Source organism: Mobula birostris, chromosome 8 (assembly GCF_030028105.1).
Source record: "Mobula birostris isolate sMobBir1 chromosome 8, sMobBir1.hap1, whole genome shotgun sequence".
NCBI lineage: Eukaryota > Metazoa > Chordata > Chondrichthyes > Myliobatiformes > Myliobatidae > Mobula > Mobula birostris.
Genome location: NC_092377.1, coordinates 8,387,122 through 8,402,994, shown reverse-complemented (window position 1 = coordinate 8,402,994; position 15,873 = coordinate 8,387,122). Strand labels below are relative to the sequence as shown.

Below are 15,873 nucleotides of genomic sequence, written 5' to 3'. Positions count from 1 at the left end.
GTCGGGCAGCATCTTGGGAAGGAAATGGACCGTCATGATTAAGGTCAAGACCATCTGCCCTGATATAATTCTTTTTTTTCCCAATATCATTGTCCACATTCACATTCCAAAACTGCAGCCTGCTCCTCAGTGATGAAACTGCATCTCTTGAGAGAGAGAGAAAGGTTTAAAGTTCCAAATAGGCAAAAATCACTGCACATCACTCGTAACAGGCACTCATCTCAAACAACACTACATGCTGAGGAACTCAGCAGATGAGGCAGCATTCGTGGAAAGGAATAATTCATCTAAGACCATAAGGTCTGGAACATCAACTCTTTATTCCTTTCCATAAATGCCACCTAACCTGCTGAGTTCCTCCAACATTCTGTATGTGTCACTCAGGATTTCCAGCTTCTGTAGAATCTGTTGGGTTTACTCATTGCAAACAGATATCTTTCCTGCACACAAGTTACATATTGACAGATAATCACTGGATCCAGGGATAATTCAAGTGCAGGATTCTTAATGTGGATGTGTATTTGTTGTCAGAAGGGGTAGGAAGGTAATTTAAATGGTGTGTAATGTCCAGGGATGAGAAAACAGTCTAGAAATAATTTCATAAACACATGATACTCTGCAGTTGCTGGAAATCCAAAGCAACACACGGAGAGTGCTGAAGAAACTCAGCAGGTCAAGCGGCATCTTGGAACGGGAATAAGCAGTCGACATTCCAGGCTGAGACGCTTCATCAGGACTGGAAAGGAAGTTGGAAGAAGCCAGGATAAGGTGGTGCGGAGAAGGAGAGGGGGAGGAGTACAAGCTGGCAGGTACCAGTTGAGGGTGAAGTTGGTTGTGTGAAGGAGGGGGGGATGAAGGAAGAAGCTGGAAGGTGATAGGTGAAAAAGGTAAAGGGTTGAAGAAGAAGGAATCTGATAGGAGAGGAGAGTGGACTATGGGAGAAATGGATGGAGGAGGGGCACCAGAGGGAGGTGATGGGCAGGTGAGTATAAGGGAAGGACTAAGTTGGGAACCAGAGTGGGGAATAGAAAAAGAGAGAAGGGGAAGGATGGCGAAATTACTGGAAGTTAGAGAAATCAACACCCATGATATCAGATTGGAGGCCAACCAGGCAGAATATGAGGTGTTGCTCCTCCAGCCTGAGAGTGGCATCATCGTGATCCTAGAAGAGGCCATAGAGAGACATACCGAAATAAGAACAGGAAGAAGAATTAAAAAAGGTCGTCACAGGAAAATCCAGCTGGATGTGGGTAGAATAATTTAGTTGTTCTTTATCTCCCGTGGCACTGTTTAATTCATCATGAGATTCTGATTGCAGCTGCCTGAATAGTCTTGTGCTAGTATTCTCTCGGGATCTTCAATGTCCCATTATCATGCCTACTTTCATGGGCGTTGAATGGTGAGGATGAAAACTTTGTGGTCTAACATGAATGAGATGCACTGCTAGACATTCTGCTTCATTTTCTCTTTGAGCAGCCGACTGGAGGACAAGATCTTCCAGATTTTCAAAATTCAAAGCAAACTTATTCTCAAAGAACATGCATGTCACCATATACAACCCTGAGACTTATTTTTATGTGGACATTTTTGCAAGAATTAAGATGGACAAGCAATAAGTGTGCAAATAGAGCAAATTGTGCAAATACAAAATTCAATAAAATAGTAATAATAATATATAAATAAAAATTAAATATTGAGAACATTAGTTGTATAGTCATTGAAAGCGAGTTCATGCAGTAGGTTGTTGAATCAGTTCCATGTTGGACTCCAAAGAGAAAAGTCCTATCTCAGTCAACCTTTCCTCATAAGAGACCCACCACTCTGTGTAAGAAAATTACATCTGACATCTTCCCATACTTTCCTCCAATCCCCTTAAATTTATTCCCCCTTGTATTAGTATTTATTGAAAATGATGCTGGCTTTCCACTCTATCTATGGCTCTATCAAGTCACCTTTCATTCTCCTTTGTTCCAAAGAGAAAAGCACTAGCTCGATCAACTCTTCCTCATAAGACATGCCCTCTAATCCAAGCAGCATCCTGATAAATCTCTTCTGCACTCTCTCTAAAGCTTCCACATCCTTCCTATTATGAGGTGACCAGAACTGTACATAATACTCCAAGTGCATTGTAACCCAGGTCTGAAAGAGTTGCAACATTACCTGATATCGTATGGAACGTGACATTTGTGGGATTACTCAATGGTAGAAAAATTGATTATAACAGGATTACTGAACCGTTCTGAACTAGTTTATCAATATTTTGGTGCAAATGGTACCTTCTTTGGTTGTGCCTTCTCCAGCTAATGGTTGACCATCTAGTGTTCGATACCGTGCCAGAACCTTCACAGAGTACTTGGTGTTTGGGAGCAGGTTCTGAAGAATTGTTTCTGTCATCCTTCCATCGACGCTTGTTTCTCTGATCTCCCCGCCAAATTCCGGCACATACTGCAGCTTATACTGAAGAACGTTACCAGGCGCCGGTGACCATCTGACCCTGAAGCTGTCCATTGTTTCATCAAATATCTCTATGTTACTTGGTGGCCCAAATTCTGTGGGAGGACAAGCAAATGTACTGTTATTAGCTACAATGGAAACAAAACTTGAAACCAAAGATTAACGTTCTCTGGGTGTCACAGTAGCGTCACAATTAGCGTGTTGCTATTACGGTTCAGGAAGTCAGAGTTCAGAGTTCAATTGCAACATCATCTGTAAGGAGTGTGTATGTCCTCCCCAAGGGACGCATGGGTTTTCTCCATGTTGTCCGGATTCCTCATGCAGTCTATAGACATACCAGTTAGTAGGTTAATTTATCATTGTAAATTATCCTGGAATTAGCCTAGGGTTAAATCGGAAATTGCTAGATGTTGCAGCTCAAAGGTCTGGAAGGGCCTGTTCTGTGCAGTATCACAATACATAAAATACACTTGGAGTACTGTGTCCAGTCCTGGTCGCCTCACAATAGGAAGGATGTGGAAGCATTGGAAAGGGTACAGAGGAGATTTACCAGGATGCTGCCTGGGTTAGAGAGTATGCATTATGATCAGAGATTAAGGGAGCTAGGGCTTTATTCTTTGGAGAGAAGGAGGATGAGAGGAGACATGATAGAGGTGTACAAGATAATAAGAGGAATAGATAGAGTGGATAGCCAGCGCCTCTTCCCCAGGGCATCACTGCTTAATACAAGAGGACATGGCTTTAAGGTAGGGGGTGGGAAGTTTAAGGGGGATATTAGAGGAAGGTTTTTTACTCAGAGAGTGGTTGGTGCGTGGAATGCACTGCCTGAGTCAGTGGTGGAGGCAGATACACTAGTGAAGTTTAAGAGACTACTAGACAGGTATATGGAGGAATTTAAGGTGGGGACTTATATGGGAGGCAGGGTTTGAGGGTCAGCACAACATTATGGGCCGAAGGGCCTGTACTGTGCTGTACTATTCTATTTTCTATGTTTAAAGTACTCACAGACTGAGAACTTAGGCTCTGATATAAAACCAAAAACAACAACTTATATTTTACAATGTTTCAGATGAAGCAAAGAGTCAGAACTTTAACAACAGGTAAGTGTTTCTATTTTCCGTTGAATGCTACTTAGCTTTAATTCTGTATGATTGTTTCCCACTCAAGATACTCAAACATAAGACTTCAGGAAAGATCCCCTGACTCCCTAATCCAATTACCTCAACTCACAGATCTCAAGGCATTCAAATTGACTTTTAAATACATTCAAAGAAAATTGTTGCTTCCAAGACGTCGCCAATTATTCCTTCAATTGCCTAGAAGAAAATATGATCGGTATACTCAGAAACACTCCTGAACATTTCACTGTCTCAGCTTTCCACTTAGAGGTTCTGTAGATGCTGGACACACAAAGTGCTGGAGGAACGTAACAGGTCAGGCAGCACCTATGGTGGGGGTTGCCAACCTTTTTTATGCCATGGACCGATACCATTAAGCAAAGGGTCCATGAACCCCAGGTTGGGAACCCCTGATCTATGGAGTGGAATAAACATTTGATAGTGTTGGCAGAGACCCTTCATCAGGACTGGAAAGGAAGGAAGAAGAAGCCAGGATAAGAAAGTGGGTGAAGGAGAAGGAGATATACAAGCTGGTAGGTGATAGATGAGACCAGCTGAGAGGGAAGGTGGGTGAATGAGGGAGTGGGGATGAAGTAAGAATTAAGAAGCATCCATAGATGGAGGCCTCAGTTATGATCTTAGGACATTACATTATACTTCTGAAGCTGACAGTGTGTTTGACAACTTTTCCCCTAAGGCCTTAACAGTATCCCAGAGCTAAATTTTGTTGAAAAAAATACATTGAACAGTTTTGCCCTTGTGTCAAGGTACACACGCCAGTGCTCAATCACTGACTGCTTCTTGACTTATGTATGATACATCTCGTGATACATTTGGCAAAAATATTACGCAGACCCCCAAGATACCTAAAACTGGAGCCAAGTTAGTGTTACTTGTACAAGAGCCAGCAGCAATAAATACTTTAACATATTTCTCTATTAAAAAACAAGAAGAGGCTCTATTGTGGTTTTTTTTCTCACTCTACAAATGGGTTTGCAGGAAACTGAATTCACTAGGTCGATTCAGGTTTATAATGAACTGCGATACCTTTGTATAAAGTTCCAGAGAAGATTTATGAGAATAATCCCAGGTATGAAAGGGTTAAATTCTGAGGATTTCTAGACCTATACCCACTGGTTTAGAAGAATGAGGGGGGAATTACATTAAAATATTGAATATTGAAAGGCCTAAATTGAGTGGATGTAGAGAGGATGTTTCCTATAGTGGGTGGAGTCTAGGACCAGACCGCACAGCCTCAGAATAGAGGGACGTCCATTTCGAATGGGGATGAGAAGGAATCTCTTTAGCTAGAGAGTGGTGAGTCTGTGAAATTCATTTGCCACAGATGGCTGTCGAGGCCAGGTCATTGGGTATATTTAAAAAGAGATTGGTGGTTCTTGATTAGTAAGTGTGTCAAAGGTTATGTCAAAGGCAGGAGATTAGGGTTGACAGGGATAATAAATCAGCCATGATGGAATGGCAGAGCAGACTTGATGACCCGAATTCTGCTCCTATGTCCTATAAACTTATGCTCTGATGGACAGGCTGTTTCCGCAGAATGGTATGTGCATTCAGTTTGGCTTCCAACTTAAGGCCTTAGGTGATTCATTGTAATGCTCTCATCTAAAACAATGGTTGTGGGATCAATAAAAAATTCAGCAAGGCAGGTGACACAACAGTGTGGGTAGCTGATTGGAGAAATCCACAAGCTATCTGTAAGTTGCTCCAATATCTGATAAATTTAGAGAACATGGAAGATAGAAGAGTACAGCATGTTGGACATTAGTAATGTAGAATATTGCAGGTCCAGTAGACTGGTTTAGGGCAAGGCCAATGCTGGGGAACTGTGTGGCCTCAGTTGTAGTACAGAGGCAGAGTGATGCACTGTCCATACTGGATTGGGAGGTAGCCCTTCCCTTCAATGCTGCCCTCCAGTGTTTGCTTAATGGAAGAGGAGCTGGATTACAACGGGCTTGCTTTTGCCGACAACATCCATGGACTCAGGGACTTGGGTTATATTATACATTTATTGGTGTGAGTGCATGTTTACTGCTATTGTAGTTCTATGTACTATATGTGCCTTGTGCTGTGTGCTGTTGGTGCTGTGTTTTGCACCTTGGCCCCGGAGGGGCACTGTTTCATTTGGCTGTATTCAATGCTGTTCATACTGTATATGGTTGAATGACAAATAAACTTCAACTTGAACTTCAAATTTGACCTTTCAAAGTATATCACTTCACACTTCTGATGATGAGAGAATTTACATCTGTTCTTTCCCCAGCACCACACCTGAGCTCACTTCATTTGCAAACTTCATCCACATTTCCAAAAAGAAAAGATTCATGTGTCCTGGGCACAGAGACAGGTTCCAGAACATGTGTTACTGTAATTGTACAGGTCAATGCTATCTATCACAGGCAGCCAAGAGATGATTGTAGGAGACCCAGGAGACCTGACAGAGCGAGATCCAATGGTTCCCTTGACGCCAAGTTTAAGTTGGTGCCAAAGTTGACAGTAAAAGAAACCAACAACAGAGATAGTAACAATGAACACTTTCTGCAATAGTCTATGAACACTAGATTGCTGACAAGATACATAGACTAGATAAAGTTGATGGTTTTACTTACACCTTAGTGTATAAGTATCTCACTCAAGTTGGTAATGAGCATTAAAATTGGTCTTGGCATCTCAGGGTATCCATGGAAACACAGTAACTCATTAGCTTCCTATTGGTGGTCAATATTTAATAGGTTCCAGCTGGAAAATGTGTGTGTGTGTGTGTGTGTGTGTGTGTGTGCATATTGGTCTGATTGTGTGTTTGTGTGTTGTATGCTTGTATAGACAGCACATATATACAGCTATAGTGCCTAAGATTTTTGCGTAGTACCATAGTAGTTTTGTGTATTGCACTGTACTGCTGACACAAAAACAAATTTCATGACATATGTATACAGCTATAGTGCCTAAGATTTTTGCGTAGTACCATAGTAGTTTTATGTATTGCACTGTACTGCTGACACAAAAACAATTTCATGACATATGTGAGTGATGATAAACCTGATTCTGATATGGGTCTCTAACGTGGGAGTCAGAATGGGAAGGGGGCAGGGAGAGGGGAGGGAGTGGGAAGCACCAGAGAGACATTCTGTTTTGATCAATAAACCAATTGTTTGGAACCAAATGACCTTGCCTGGTGTCTCAGGGACGCGTGTCTCTGCAGCCGCACCACTCCCCCACCCCAGCACTCTTTCTCTGGCACCTGTCCCACACTCTTCCCGCAGCACTCCACCCTTGCCATTCCCAACTTGCTTTGCTCCCAACAGATTTAGAAGCTCGCTCTGCATTCTACAAACTCATCACGGAACAATTTAACAATGACCAATTAACCTACTTGGTACATCTTTGGTCTGTGGGAGGAAATTGGAGCACCCAGAGGAAAGCTATGCATTCCACAGGGAGAAATTGCAGAGGTAACTTGCAGAACAGCGCTGGAATTGAACTCTGAACTCCAGAACGCCCCAAACTGTATTTACGTCACGCTAACCATTGTGCCACCATGGTGCCCACATACACTCAGTGGCCACACACTGGAGACTTCTCCCAACAGGAAGGACACCCTGATGTAGTTTATGGTGATGAAGAAAGGTCAGAGGAATAAGCAGATGGAGCCAGAAGGACGAAGAAGAAAGTAGCTGGAAATACTCAGAGAATTCCAGTGAGCACAGGCCCACGGCCATCAAATGCTGCTGATATGACAAGCCTTTCAATCCTGGAATCATTTTCATGAACCTCCTTTGAACCCTCTCCAATGTTAGCACACTCCTTTCTTTGATAAGGGGGCCAAACCTGCTCACAATACTTCAAATGAGGCTTCACCAGTGCTTTATAAGGCTTCAACATTACATCCTTGCTTCTTTTCTCTAGTCCTTGCTAAATTACTGCCAGCATTACCTTTGCCTTCCTCACCACAACCTCAACCTACAAATTAACCTTCAGGGAACCCTACGCAAGGTCTCCAAAGTCCCTTTGCACCTCAGATATTTGAATTTTCTCTCCATTTAGAGTAGTCTACACATTTATTTTTTCTACCAAAGTGCCATTACCATGCACTTCCCAGCACCGTATTCCATCTTCCAATTTATTATCCATTCTCCAATCTAAGTTCTTCTGTAGCCTCTCTACTTCCTCAAAACTACCTGCACCTCCACCTATCTTTGTATCATCTGTAGATTTGCCCACAAAGCCGTCAATTCCATCATCAAATTTATTGACATATAACATAGAAGAAGCAGTCCCAACACAGACCCCTGTGGAACACCACTAGTGAATGGCAGCCAATCAGCAAAGTCTCCCTTCATTCTCTCTCTTTGCCTCCTGCCAAACAGCTAATCCTCTATCCATGCATTATCTTTCCCATAATACCATGGACTCTGATCTTGTTAAGCAGCCTCACATGTGGCACTTTGTCAAAGACCATCTGAAAATCCAAGTACTGTACACAACATCCACCAATTCTCCTGCTTGTTATTTCTTCAAAGGTTTCCAACAGATTTTTCAGGCAAGACTTTCCCTTGAGGAAATCATGTTGACTTCAGCTTATTTTATCATGTGCCTCCTAGTAACCTGAAATCACATCCTTAACAATCATCTCCAACATCTTCCCAACCACTGAGGTCAGACTAACTGCCCTATAATTTCCTTTCTTCTGCCTCTCTCCCTTCTTGACGAGTGCAGTGACATTTTCCATTTTTCACTCCTCTGGAACTATGCCAGAATCTAGTGATTTTTGAAAGATCATTACTAATGCTTCTACAATCGCTTCAGCCACCTCTTTCAGAATCCTGGGGTGTACACCATCTGTTCCAGGTGACTTACCTACCATTAGAACTTTCAGTTTCACAAGAATCTTCTTCCTTGTGAAGGGAGAACTAAACTCACTTCTGCCCCCCTGACACTCTCGAACATACTGCTTGTGTCTTCCACAGTGGAGAATGATGGAAAATACTTTTTCAGTTCATCCTTATCCCGGTTACTATCCTCATTTTCCAGTGGTCCGATATCTACTCTTGCCTCTCTTTTACACTTTATATATCTGAAGAAACTTTTGGTATCCTCTTTAATATTATTGGCTAGCATCTTCATATTTCATCTTTTCTTTCTTTATTGCTTCTTTTAGTTGCTTTCTACTGGTTTTTAAAAGCTTCCCAATCCTCTAACTGCTCATGAATTTTTGCTCTATTGTATATATGCCCTCTTTTTGGCTTTTCTGCTGGTCTTGACTTCCCTTGTCAGCCACAATTGTGTCACCCTGCCTTTAGAATACTTTTTCTTCTTTGGGATGTATCTATCCTGTGCCTTCCAAATTACTCCCAGAAACTCCAGCCATTGTGGCTTTGCTGTCATTGCTGCTAGTGTCCCCTTCTAACTAATTTTGGCCAGCTCTTCTCTCATCCCTTTGTAATTCACCTTACTCCACTGTAATATGGATACATCTGACTTGAGCTCCTCCTTTTCAAATTGCAGGGTGAATTCTATCATAATATGATCTCTGCTCTCTGAGGGTTCATTTACCTTAAACTCTCAAATCAATTCTGATTCATTGCATAACAGCCAAACCAGAATAGCTGATCCCCTAGGAGGCTCAACCACAAGCTGCTCCAAAAAGCCATCTCATAGCCATTCTTACAAATTCCCCCTCTTGGGATCCAACACCAACCTGAATATCCCAATCTGCCTGCATATTGAAAACCCTCATGACTATCGTATCATTGTCCTCTTGACATGCATTTTCCATCTCCTGCTGTAATTTGTAGACCACTTCCTTGCTACCGTTTGGAGGCCTGTATATAACTTCCATCAGGGTCTTTTTACACTTGCAGATTCTTGGCACTACCCATAACAATTTTACACCTTCCGATCCTGTGTCACCTCTTTCTAAAATGCTGCAGGAACTCAACAGATCAGGCAGCATCCCTGACGAGGAACAGGCAGACAATGTTTTGGGCCAAGACCTCTCATCGGGACTGGAAAGGAAGGGGGCAGAAGCCAGAATGAGATGGTGTGGGGAGGTGGTGGAGATGAAGGAGCAGAAGCCAGTAGGTGATAAGTGAAACCTAGTGGGTGTGTGGCTTAGCAATACTATACCAGAGCCAACATCCAACAGAAGATCTGTTGACCAGCTACACATTATTCTCCAATGTGTCATCTTTCTCTTTTGCCAGACAGCTGCAGAAAATAACCTTTAATTTCACCTGCTTGCTTCTCTTGAGGCAACGCCCACTTCAAATATCACCTCCTTGGTGTAGGCAAACCAACAGCCCCACACTTCTGTTCAGAGTTGATTGGCAGAGCCTGTGCAACACACCACACCGACATTTAAAAACCGACTGTGGAGTGACAAAGGAGAGACAGACAGTCTGTGTCTCACAGACTGTAATTGCTCACCAAGGAATAAGTACTGAAATGACTCATTGATAAGATGCCAGTGTAAGATATTTTTCTAGATTATCCAGGCTTCTAAATGATGCAATCGAATCCACATCCACCACTTCCTGTGGCAGCTTGTTCCACAGTCGCATCACCCTCTGAGTGAAGCTGCCCCTCGGGTTCTCCTTAAATATTTCACCTTTCACCCTTAACCCATGACCTCTAGTTCTAGTCTCACCCAACATCAGTCGAAAAAGCCTGTTTGAAATTAATTTAGCGGAATATTGGTAGCTCGGGTTGACTATTTGGAAGTTTGGTTGATCACTGAGCATGGCAAAATGTTTGCAAACGTTGCCAATCAAGGAGCCATCAGTGTGCAGTTTGCTTTACCCTGGCTCTACCCCTCATAACTTCTAAAAGCACTTCAAGTCCTGAACTGAGATTCAAGAATAAAATATAGACATACACCAGACACACACACACACGCAGACAAATACATTAACACATAAACACATATATAGACAAACACACACACACACACACACACACACACACACACACACACACACACACACACGCGCAAAATTTCTGTAAAGGCTTCTCGAGATGACATTCAAGAGCTTGAGAGATTCTTTGGTTCTTTGATTTGAACACTAGCCACCATTTACAGAAAGCACCCACTGTATGCCTGGCAGAAACCTACTAATGCAGAGCACCTTAATGACCATAAGACATTGGTGCAGATTTAGGCCATTTGGCCTAGTGATTCTTCTCCACCACACTATCACAGCTGACTTACCATCCCTCTCAACCCTATTTTCCTGCCTTCTTCTCATAACCTTTGAAGCCCTTACAAATCAAGAATCTATCATCCTCCACTTTAAATAATCTCTATGATGTGTCCTTCATAGCCATCTGTGGTAATGAATTCCACAGATTCACCACCCTCTGAATTAAAAAATTCCTCCTCATCTCTGCTCTAAAGGGATGTCTCTCTAACCGGAGGCCATGACCTCTAGTCCAAACAAGCCCACCTTTGAAAAAATCCTCTCCTCATCCATTCTATTTTGGCCTTTTAATATTTGATAGGTTCAATGAGATCCACCCCCCTCATTCTTATAGAATCCAGGAAGTACAGGCCCAGAGCCATCAAATGCTCCTCAGATTAACCTTTTAACCTACTCGAAATCCTCTCTAATACCAGATATGCGGCATTCTTTCTTAGTTAAGGGGCCCACGATGCTCCAAGCATGGCCTGACCAATGCCTTATAAAACCTTAGTATTACATCCTTGCTTTTATATTCTGGTCCTCTCAAAATGAATACTAATATTGCATTTGCCTTCCTCAGCACCGACTCAGCCTGCAAGTTAGCTTTTAGGAAATCCTGCATGAGGACTCCCAAGTCCCTTTGCACCTCTGATTTTTGAATTTTCTCCCCCATTAAGAAAATAGTCCATGTCTTTATTCCTTCTAATATGGATGCAGCAATTAGGAAATATTGTTAAATATTGTTCCGTTCTGGTTGCCTCATTATAGGAAGGATGTAAAAGCTTAAGAGAGGGTGCAGAGGAGATTTACCAGCATACTGCCTGGATTTGTGAGCATGTCTTTTGAGGACAGGTTGAATGAGCTGGGGCTTTTCTCTTTGGACTGAAGGAGGATGAGAGCTGACTTGATAGAGGTGTACAAGATGATAAAAGGCAGAGATCGAGTGGACAGCCAGAGACTTTTTCCCAAGGCAGAAATAGCTAAAACAAGGGGTCAAGGGGTGATTGAAGGAAAGTACAGGGGAGATGTCAGAGAAGGTGGGTGTGCATTACACCAGCCCGGGGTTGGTGGTAGAGGAAGATACAGTTAAGAAGCTCATAGATAGGCATATGGATAATAGAAAAATGGAGATCTGTATGGGGGGGAGGAATGGGTCAGATTGATCTTAGAACAGGTTGAAAGGTTGGCACAATATCATACGCCAAAGTCTTGCAGAGTGCTGTAATTTTCTATGTTCGATATTCACTTTCGGATGGGTAACCAGTGAGGTAACCACAGGTCCAGCATAACCCACCATGATACAATACCTTCAAGGGTGGTATCCCTTCCATGCTCAGGCACACTTTTCCCATCACTGTACATTGCGACCACACTGACGAGGTAGGGTGTATCAGGTAGGAGGTCGGTTAGCACGCTGGTTGTTTGGTCGCCAGGGATCTGGATGGACATGGTGTCACCACCAGCTTCCATTTTATAGCTCAGTAGATAGGTGACAACGTCTGGGCCAGCAGCTATCCAGCTCACCCGGAAACTACGAGAGGTCACTTCGGATGTCGTCAAGTTCTTGATCGAGGAAAAGGCTGTGGTCAAGAAAATGAACACTGATTATCAGAAATTCTTCTGGGCCAGGCAATCAAGTTTCCTCTTTTAAATACCTTAACATAATCTAGTCTATCAGGAAAACTAGCCTCTCTCCTTTGACTCCAGCTACACTTCCCACTGTTTTGAGAAAGCAGCCAGCAAGAATGATAGGGTAGGTGGATTAAAAGCAATGTGCACAGAACAGTGGAGGAACCCAACAGGTCAGACAGCGTCCACGGAAAAGAGTAAACAGGAGATGTTTCGGGCTGAGACACTTGTTCAGACTGAGAAGGAAGGGGGAATACGCCCGAATAAAAAGGTGAGGGGAGGGGAAAGAAGTTAGCTGGAAGGTGGTAGGTGAAGCCAGGTGGGTGAAGAAGGTCAAGGGGTGGAGAAGAAAGAATCTGATAGGAGAGGAGAGTAGAAAAGGATTAAATGATTTTACTGAGTCATGTTAAAGGTACACACTGGATAACTGCTGAGATTAAAGCCCACACCAAAAGAGAGAGCTCTGCATGCATAAGAGGCCCAGTTGATTCAAGGCGTGATCAATTGGCCATATGCAACCCCTTCACAATTGATTTAATACGGTACACCCAGACATTCTCCCATCACGCCCCTACTGTCAGGCAGAAGATACAAAATCCTGAAAGCCCGTACCACTAGACTCAAGGACAGCTTCTATCTTGCTGTTTTCAGACTTCTGAACAGACCTCTTGTCTGATAAGATGGGCTCTTGACCTCACAGTCTACCTCAGCATGGCCTTGCACCTTATCACCTGCTTGTACTGCACTTTCCCTGCAATTGCAATACTTCATTCTACATTCTGCCTCTCTTTTTATCACCTCAATGCACCGATGTGGTGAAGTGATCTGTGCGGACGATGTCCAAAATGAGGTTTTATCACTTGACCTTGGTGCATGTGACAATAGAAAGCCAACTGTCCAGTTTAAGTGACTTTTTGACCCATTGGTCTAATGACAGCTCCAACGAGAACTACCCCATCAGTCCCAATCTCTCGTTAAGCACTACAAATTATTCAGTCTCACATGTCCCTCAAGCCCCCACCCCACTCCACTTTTGATCCTACACTAAGGAATTAATAGGGTGCCACGGCAGCGTGACGGTCAGCACGGTGCTGTTACAGCTCAGGGTGTTGGGGTTCGGAGTTCAATTCCGGCATCCTCTGTAAGCAAGTTTGTACGTTTCTTCCCATGTGAATGTGGGTTTCCTCCGGGTGCCTTGGTTTCCTCCCACAGTCCAAAGACATACCAGTTAGTAGGTTGATTGGTCATTGTAAACTGTCCTGTGATTAGAGGGAAGTCGGTGGGCTGCTGGCCTGGGCGGCGTGGCTCTGAGGGCTGGAAAGGCCTGTACCGCACTGTCCCTCTAGGTAAATAAAATGCATACATTACAGGCCCCAAATAACTCATTAGCCCCTCACTGGGATGAAGGAGGAAACCAGAGCTCTTGTGGTCAGGGGGAGAATGCCTCATCGCCTGATTTCTAATTCATAGAAGCATTGGAGCAGAATTAGGCCATTTGACCCATGGAGTCTGCACTGTCATTCCATTGAGGAAGATTTATTTCCCCTCTCAACCCCATTCTCCCGCTTCCCCTATAACTTTGATGTCCTTATGAATCAAAGACCTGTCAACCTCCACTTTAAATATACCCCTAATGATTTGGCCTCCACAGCCGTCTGTGGCAATGAATTCCACAGATTCATCACCCTCTGGCTAAAGAAATTCTTCCTCATCTCTGTACTAAAGGGATGTCCTCCTATTCTGAGCCCTCTGGTCTCAGAATTCCTCACTATTGAAAACACCCTCTCCACATCCACTCTATCTAGGCCTTTCAACATGTGATAGGTTTCAATGAGATCTCCCCTCATTCTTCTAAACTTCAGCGAATACACACCTCATCTGTTAATCTTTTCATTCACAGGATCATTTTGGTAAACTTCCTCTGAACCCTCTCCAGCTCTAAGCTATAAGCTTCCACTTGGAATTGAATGGGCCTATGTGTTCAAAGTCCCTAGACTCGTCTTACTCACTCCGCTGCCGGATAGCCTTCACCTCCTCCTCAATCCTGAGGCACAGCGTCTGTGTGAGCTTCGTCGATACCCTCTGGAAGGAATCAAAGTCGTCCACCTGATACACGTGAGTGTTCTCGGGGGGCGTGGCGATGGCCACCAGCTCGCTGAACACTGCATCCTTGACACCCACGGCGAAGACCTCCACGCCGATGTCTCGCAACCTCTGAGCAGGGAGCTTGAAGGCATCAGAGGATTTGCCATCGGTGATTAGCACCATCACCCGTGGCACGTTGGTCCTGGCGCCCCTCTCCCTGATGAAGATCCTGTCCCTCACGTACGTCATGGCCCTACCCGTGTTGGTTGAGCCGCCGCGGTAGGGGAAGGTGCGGATGGCATGCACCACATCCTGGAGCGATGAGTGCCTGTTCAAGGTGAACTCTGTCACTGCGTCCCGGCTATACTGCACCAGTCCAATCTGGATACGGTTCGGACCAACCTGGAAGGTCTTAACCAAGGTCTCCAGGAAATTTTTCACCTTTGCGAAGTTGCTCAGGCCAATGCTGTAGGAGCCGTCAACCAAGAGGACAACATCAGCCTGCGCGTTGTCATCCAGGGTACATTCTGTAGGAGTCAAAAGAGATAAAATATATCGTCACCTTTTAAAACAACAGCTTTATTGACCTGTAGAGTCTGATTTAACGCAACATCCTCTCACAATATACAAAGCCTACAGTGAACTGTCAGATTGACCGAATATGTTATTGACCACCCTTTACCATCACAAAGTCAGACCATTACAGCGTAGAAACAGGCCCTTCAGCCCACCTAGTCCATGTCAAATTGTTATTGTATCTAGTCCCTCAACCTGCACCTGGACCATAACCCTCCGTACCTCTCCCATCCATGTACTTATCAAAATTTCCCATAAACTGTCCGTAGCTACCACTTCCACTGGCAGCTCTTTCCACACTTCCACTAGCCTGAGTGAAAATGTTCTCCCTCAGATTCCCAGAAGTATTTCACCTTCCAATCTTAACTATGAACTCTAGTTCTAGTCTTACCCAACCCCAACAGAAAAAAAAGCCTCCTTGCATTTACCCTCAATCTTTTCACCTCATAATTTTGTATACCTCTATAAATTCTCCCCTTATTCTCCAAAGCTCCAGGGAATAAAGTCCCAACTTTACCCTATAACTCTGGTCCTCCTGTCCTTGCAACATCCTTGTAATTTTTCTCTCTGTTCTTTCAATCTTATTAATATCTTTCCTGTAGGTGGCCTGAACTGCACACGATACTCCATATAGGCCTTACCAACATCCTGTATAACTTCAACATAACTTCCCAAGAGGTCCCACCCATTCACCTCACCTGGTCACACTTATCACCTGCAAGCTTGTACATTTCCCCCACACCCCCACCCATCTTCTATTCTGACTTCTATCCCCTTCCTTTCCTGATGAAGCATCTCAACTTCATTCAGGTTCA

General features: G+C 43.7%; 1 protein-coding gene across 3 annotated transcripts in view; it reads right to left on the bottom strand.

Moving 5' to 3' along the window:
• Positions 1 to 15,873, bottom strand: part of col12a1a (collagen, type XII, alpha 1a) — a 393,755-nt gene that overhangs the window by 323,793 nt on the left and 54,089 nt on the right. For 2 of the 3 annotated variants that reach the window (XM_072264772.1, XM_072264773.1), the window contains exons 10-12: positions 14,407 to 15,009; positions 12,076 to 12,348; positions 2,277 to 2,549 (exon numbers count right to left, since the gene is read on the bottom strand). The exons of the other annotated variant lie outside the window; for it this stretch is intronic. In XM_072264772.1, coding sequence (XP_072120873.1) covers positions 2,277 to 2,549; positions 12,076 to 12,348; positions 14,407 to 15,009 — 1,149 coding nt within the window. The remainder of the gene's footprint in view (positions 1 to 2,276; positions 2,550 to 12,075; positions 12,349 to 14,406; positions 15,010 to 15,873) is intronic. 3 annotated transcript variants of the gene reach the window in all.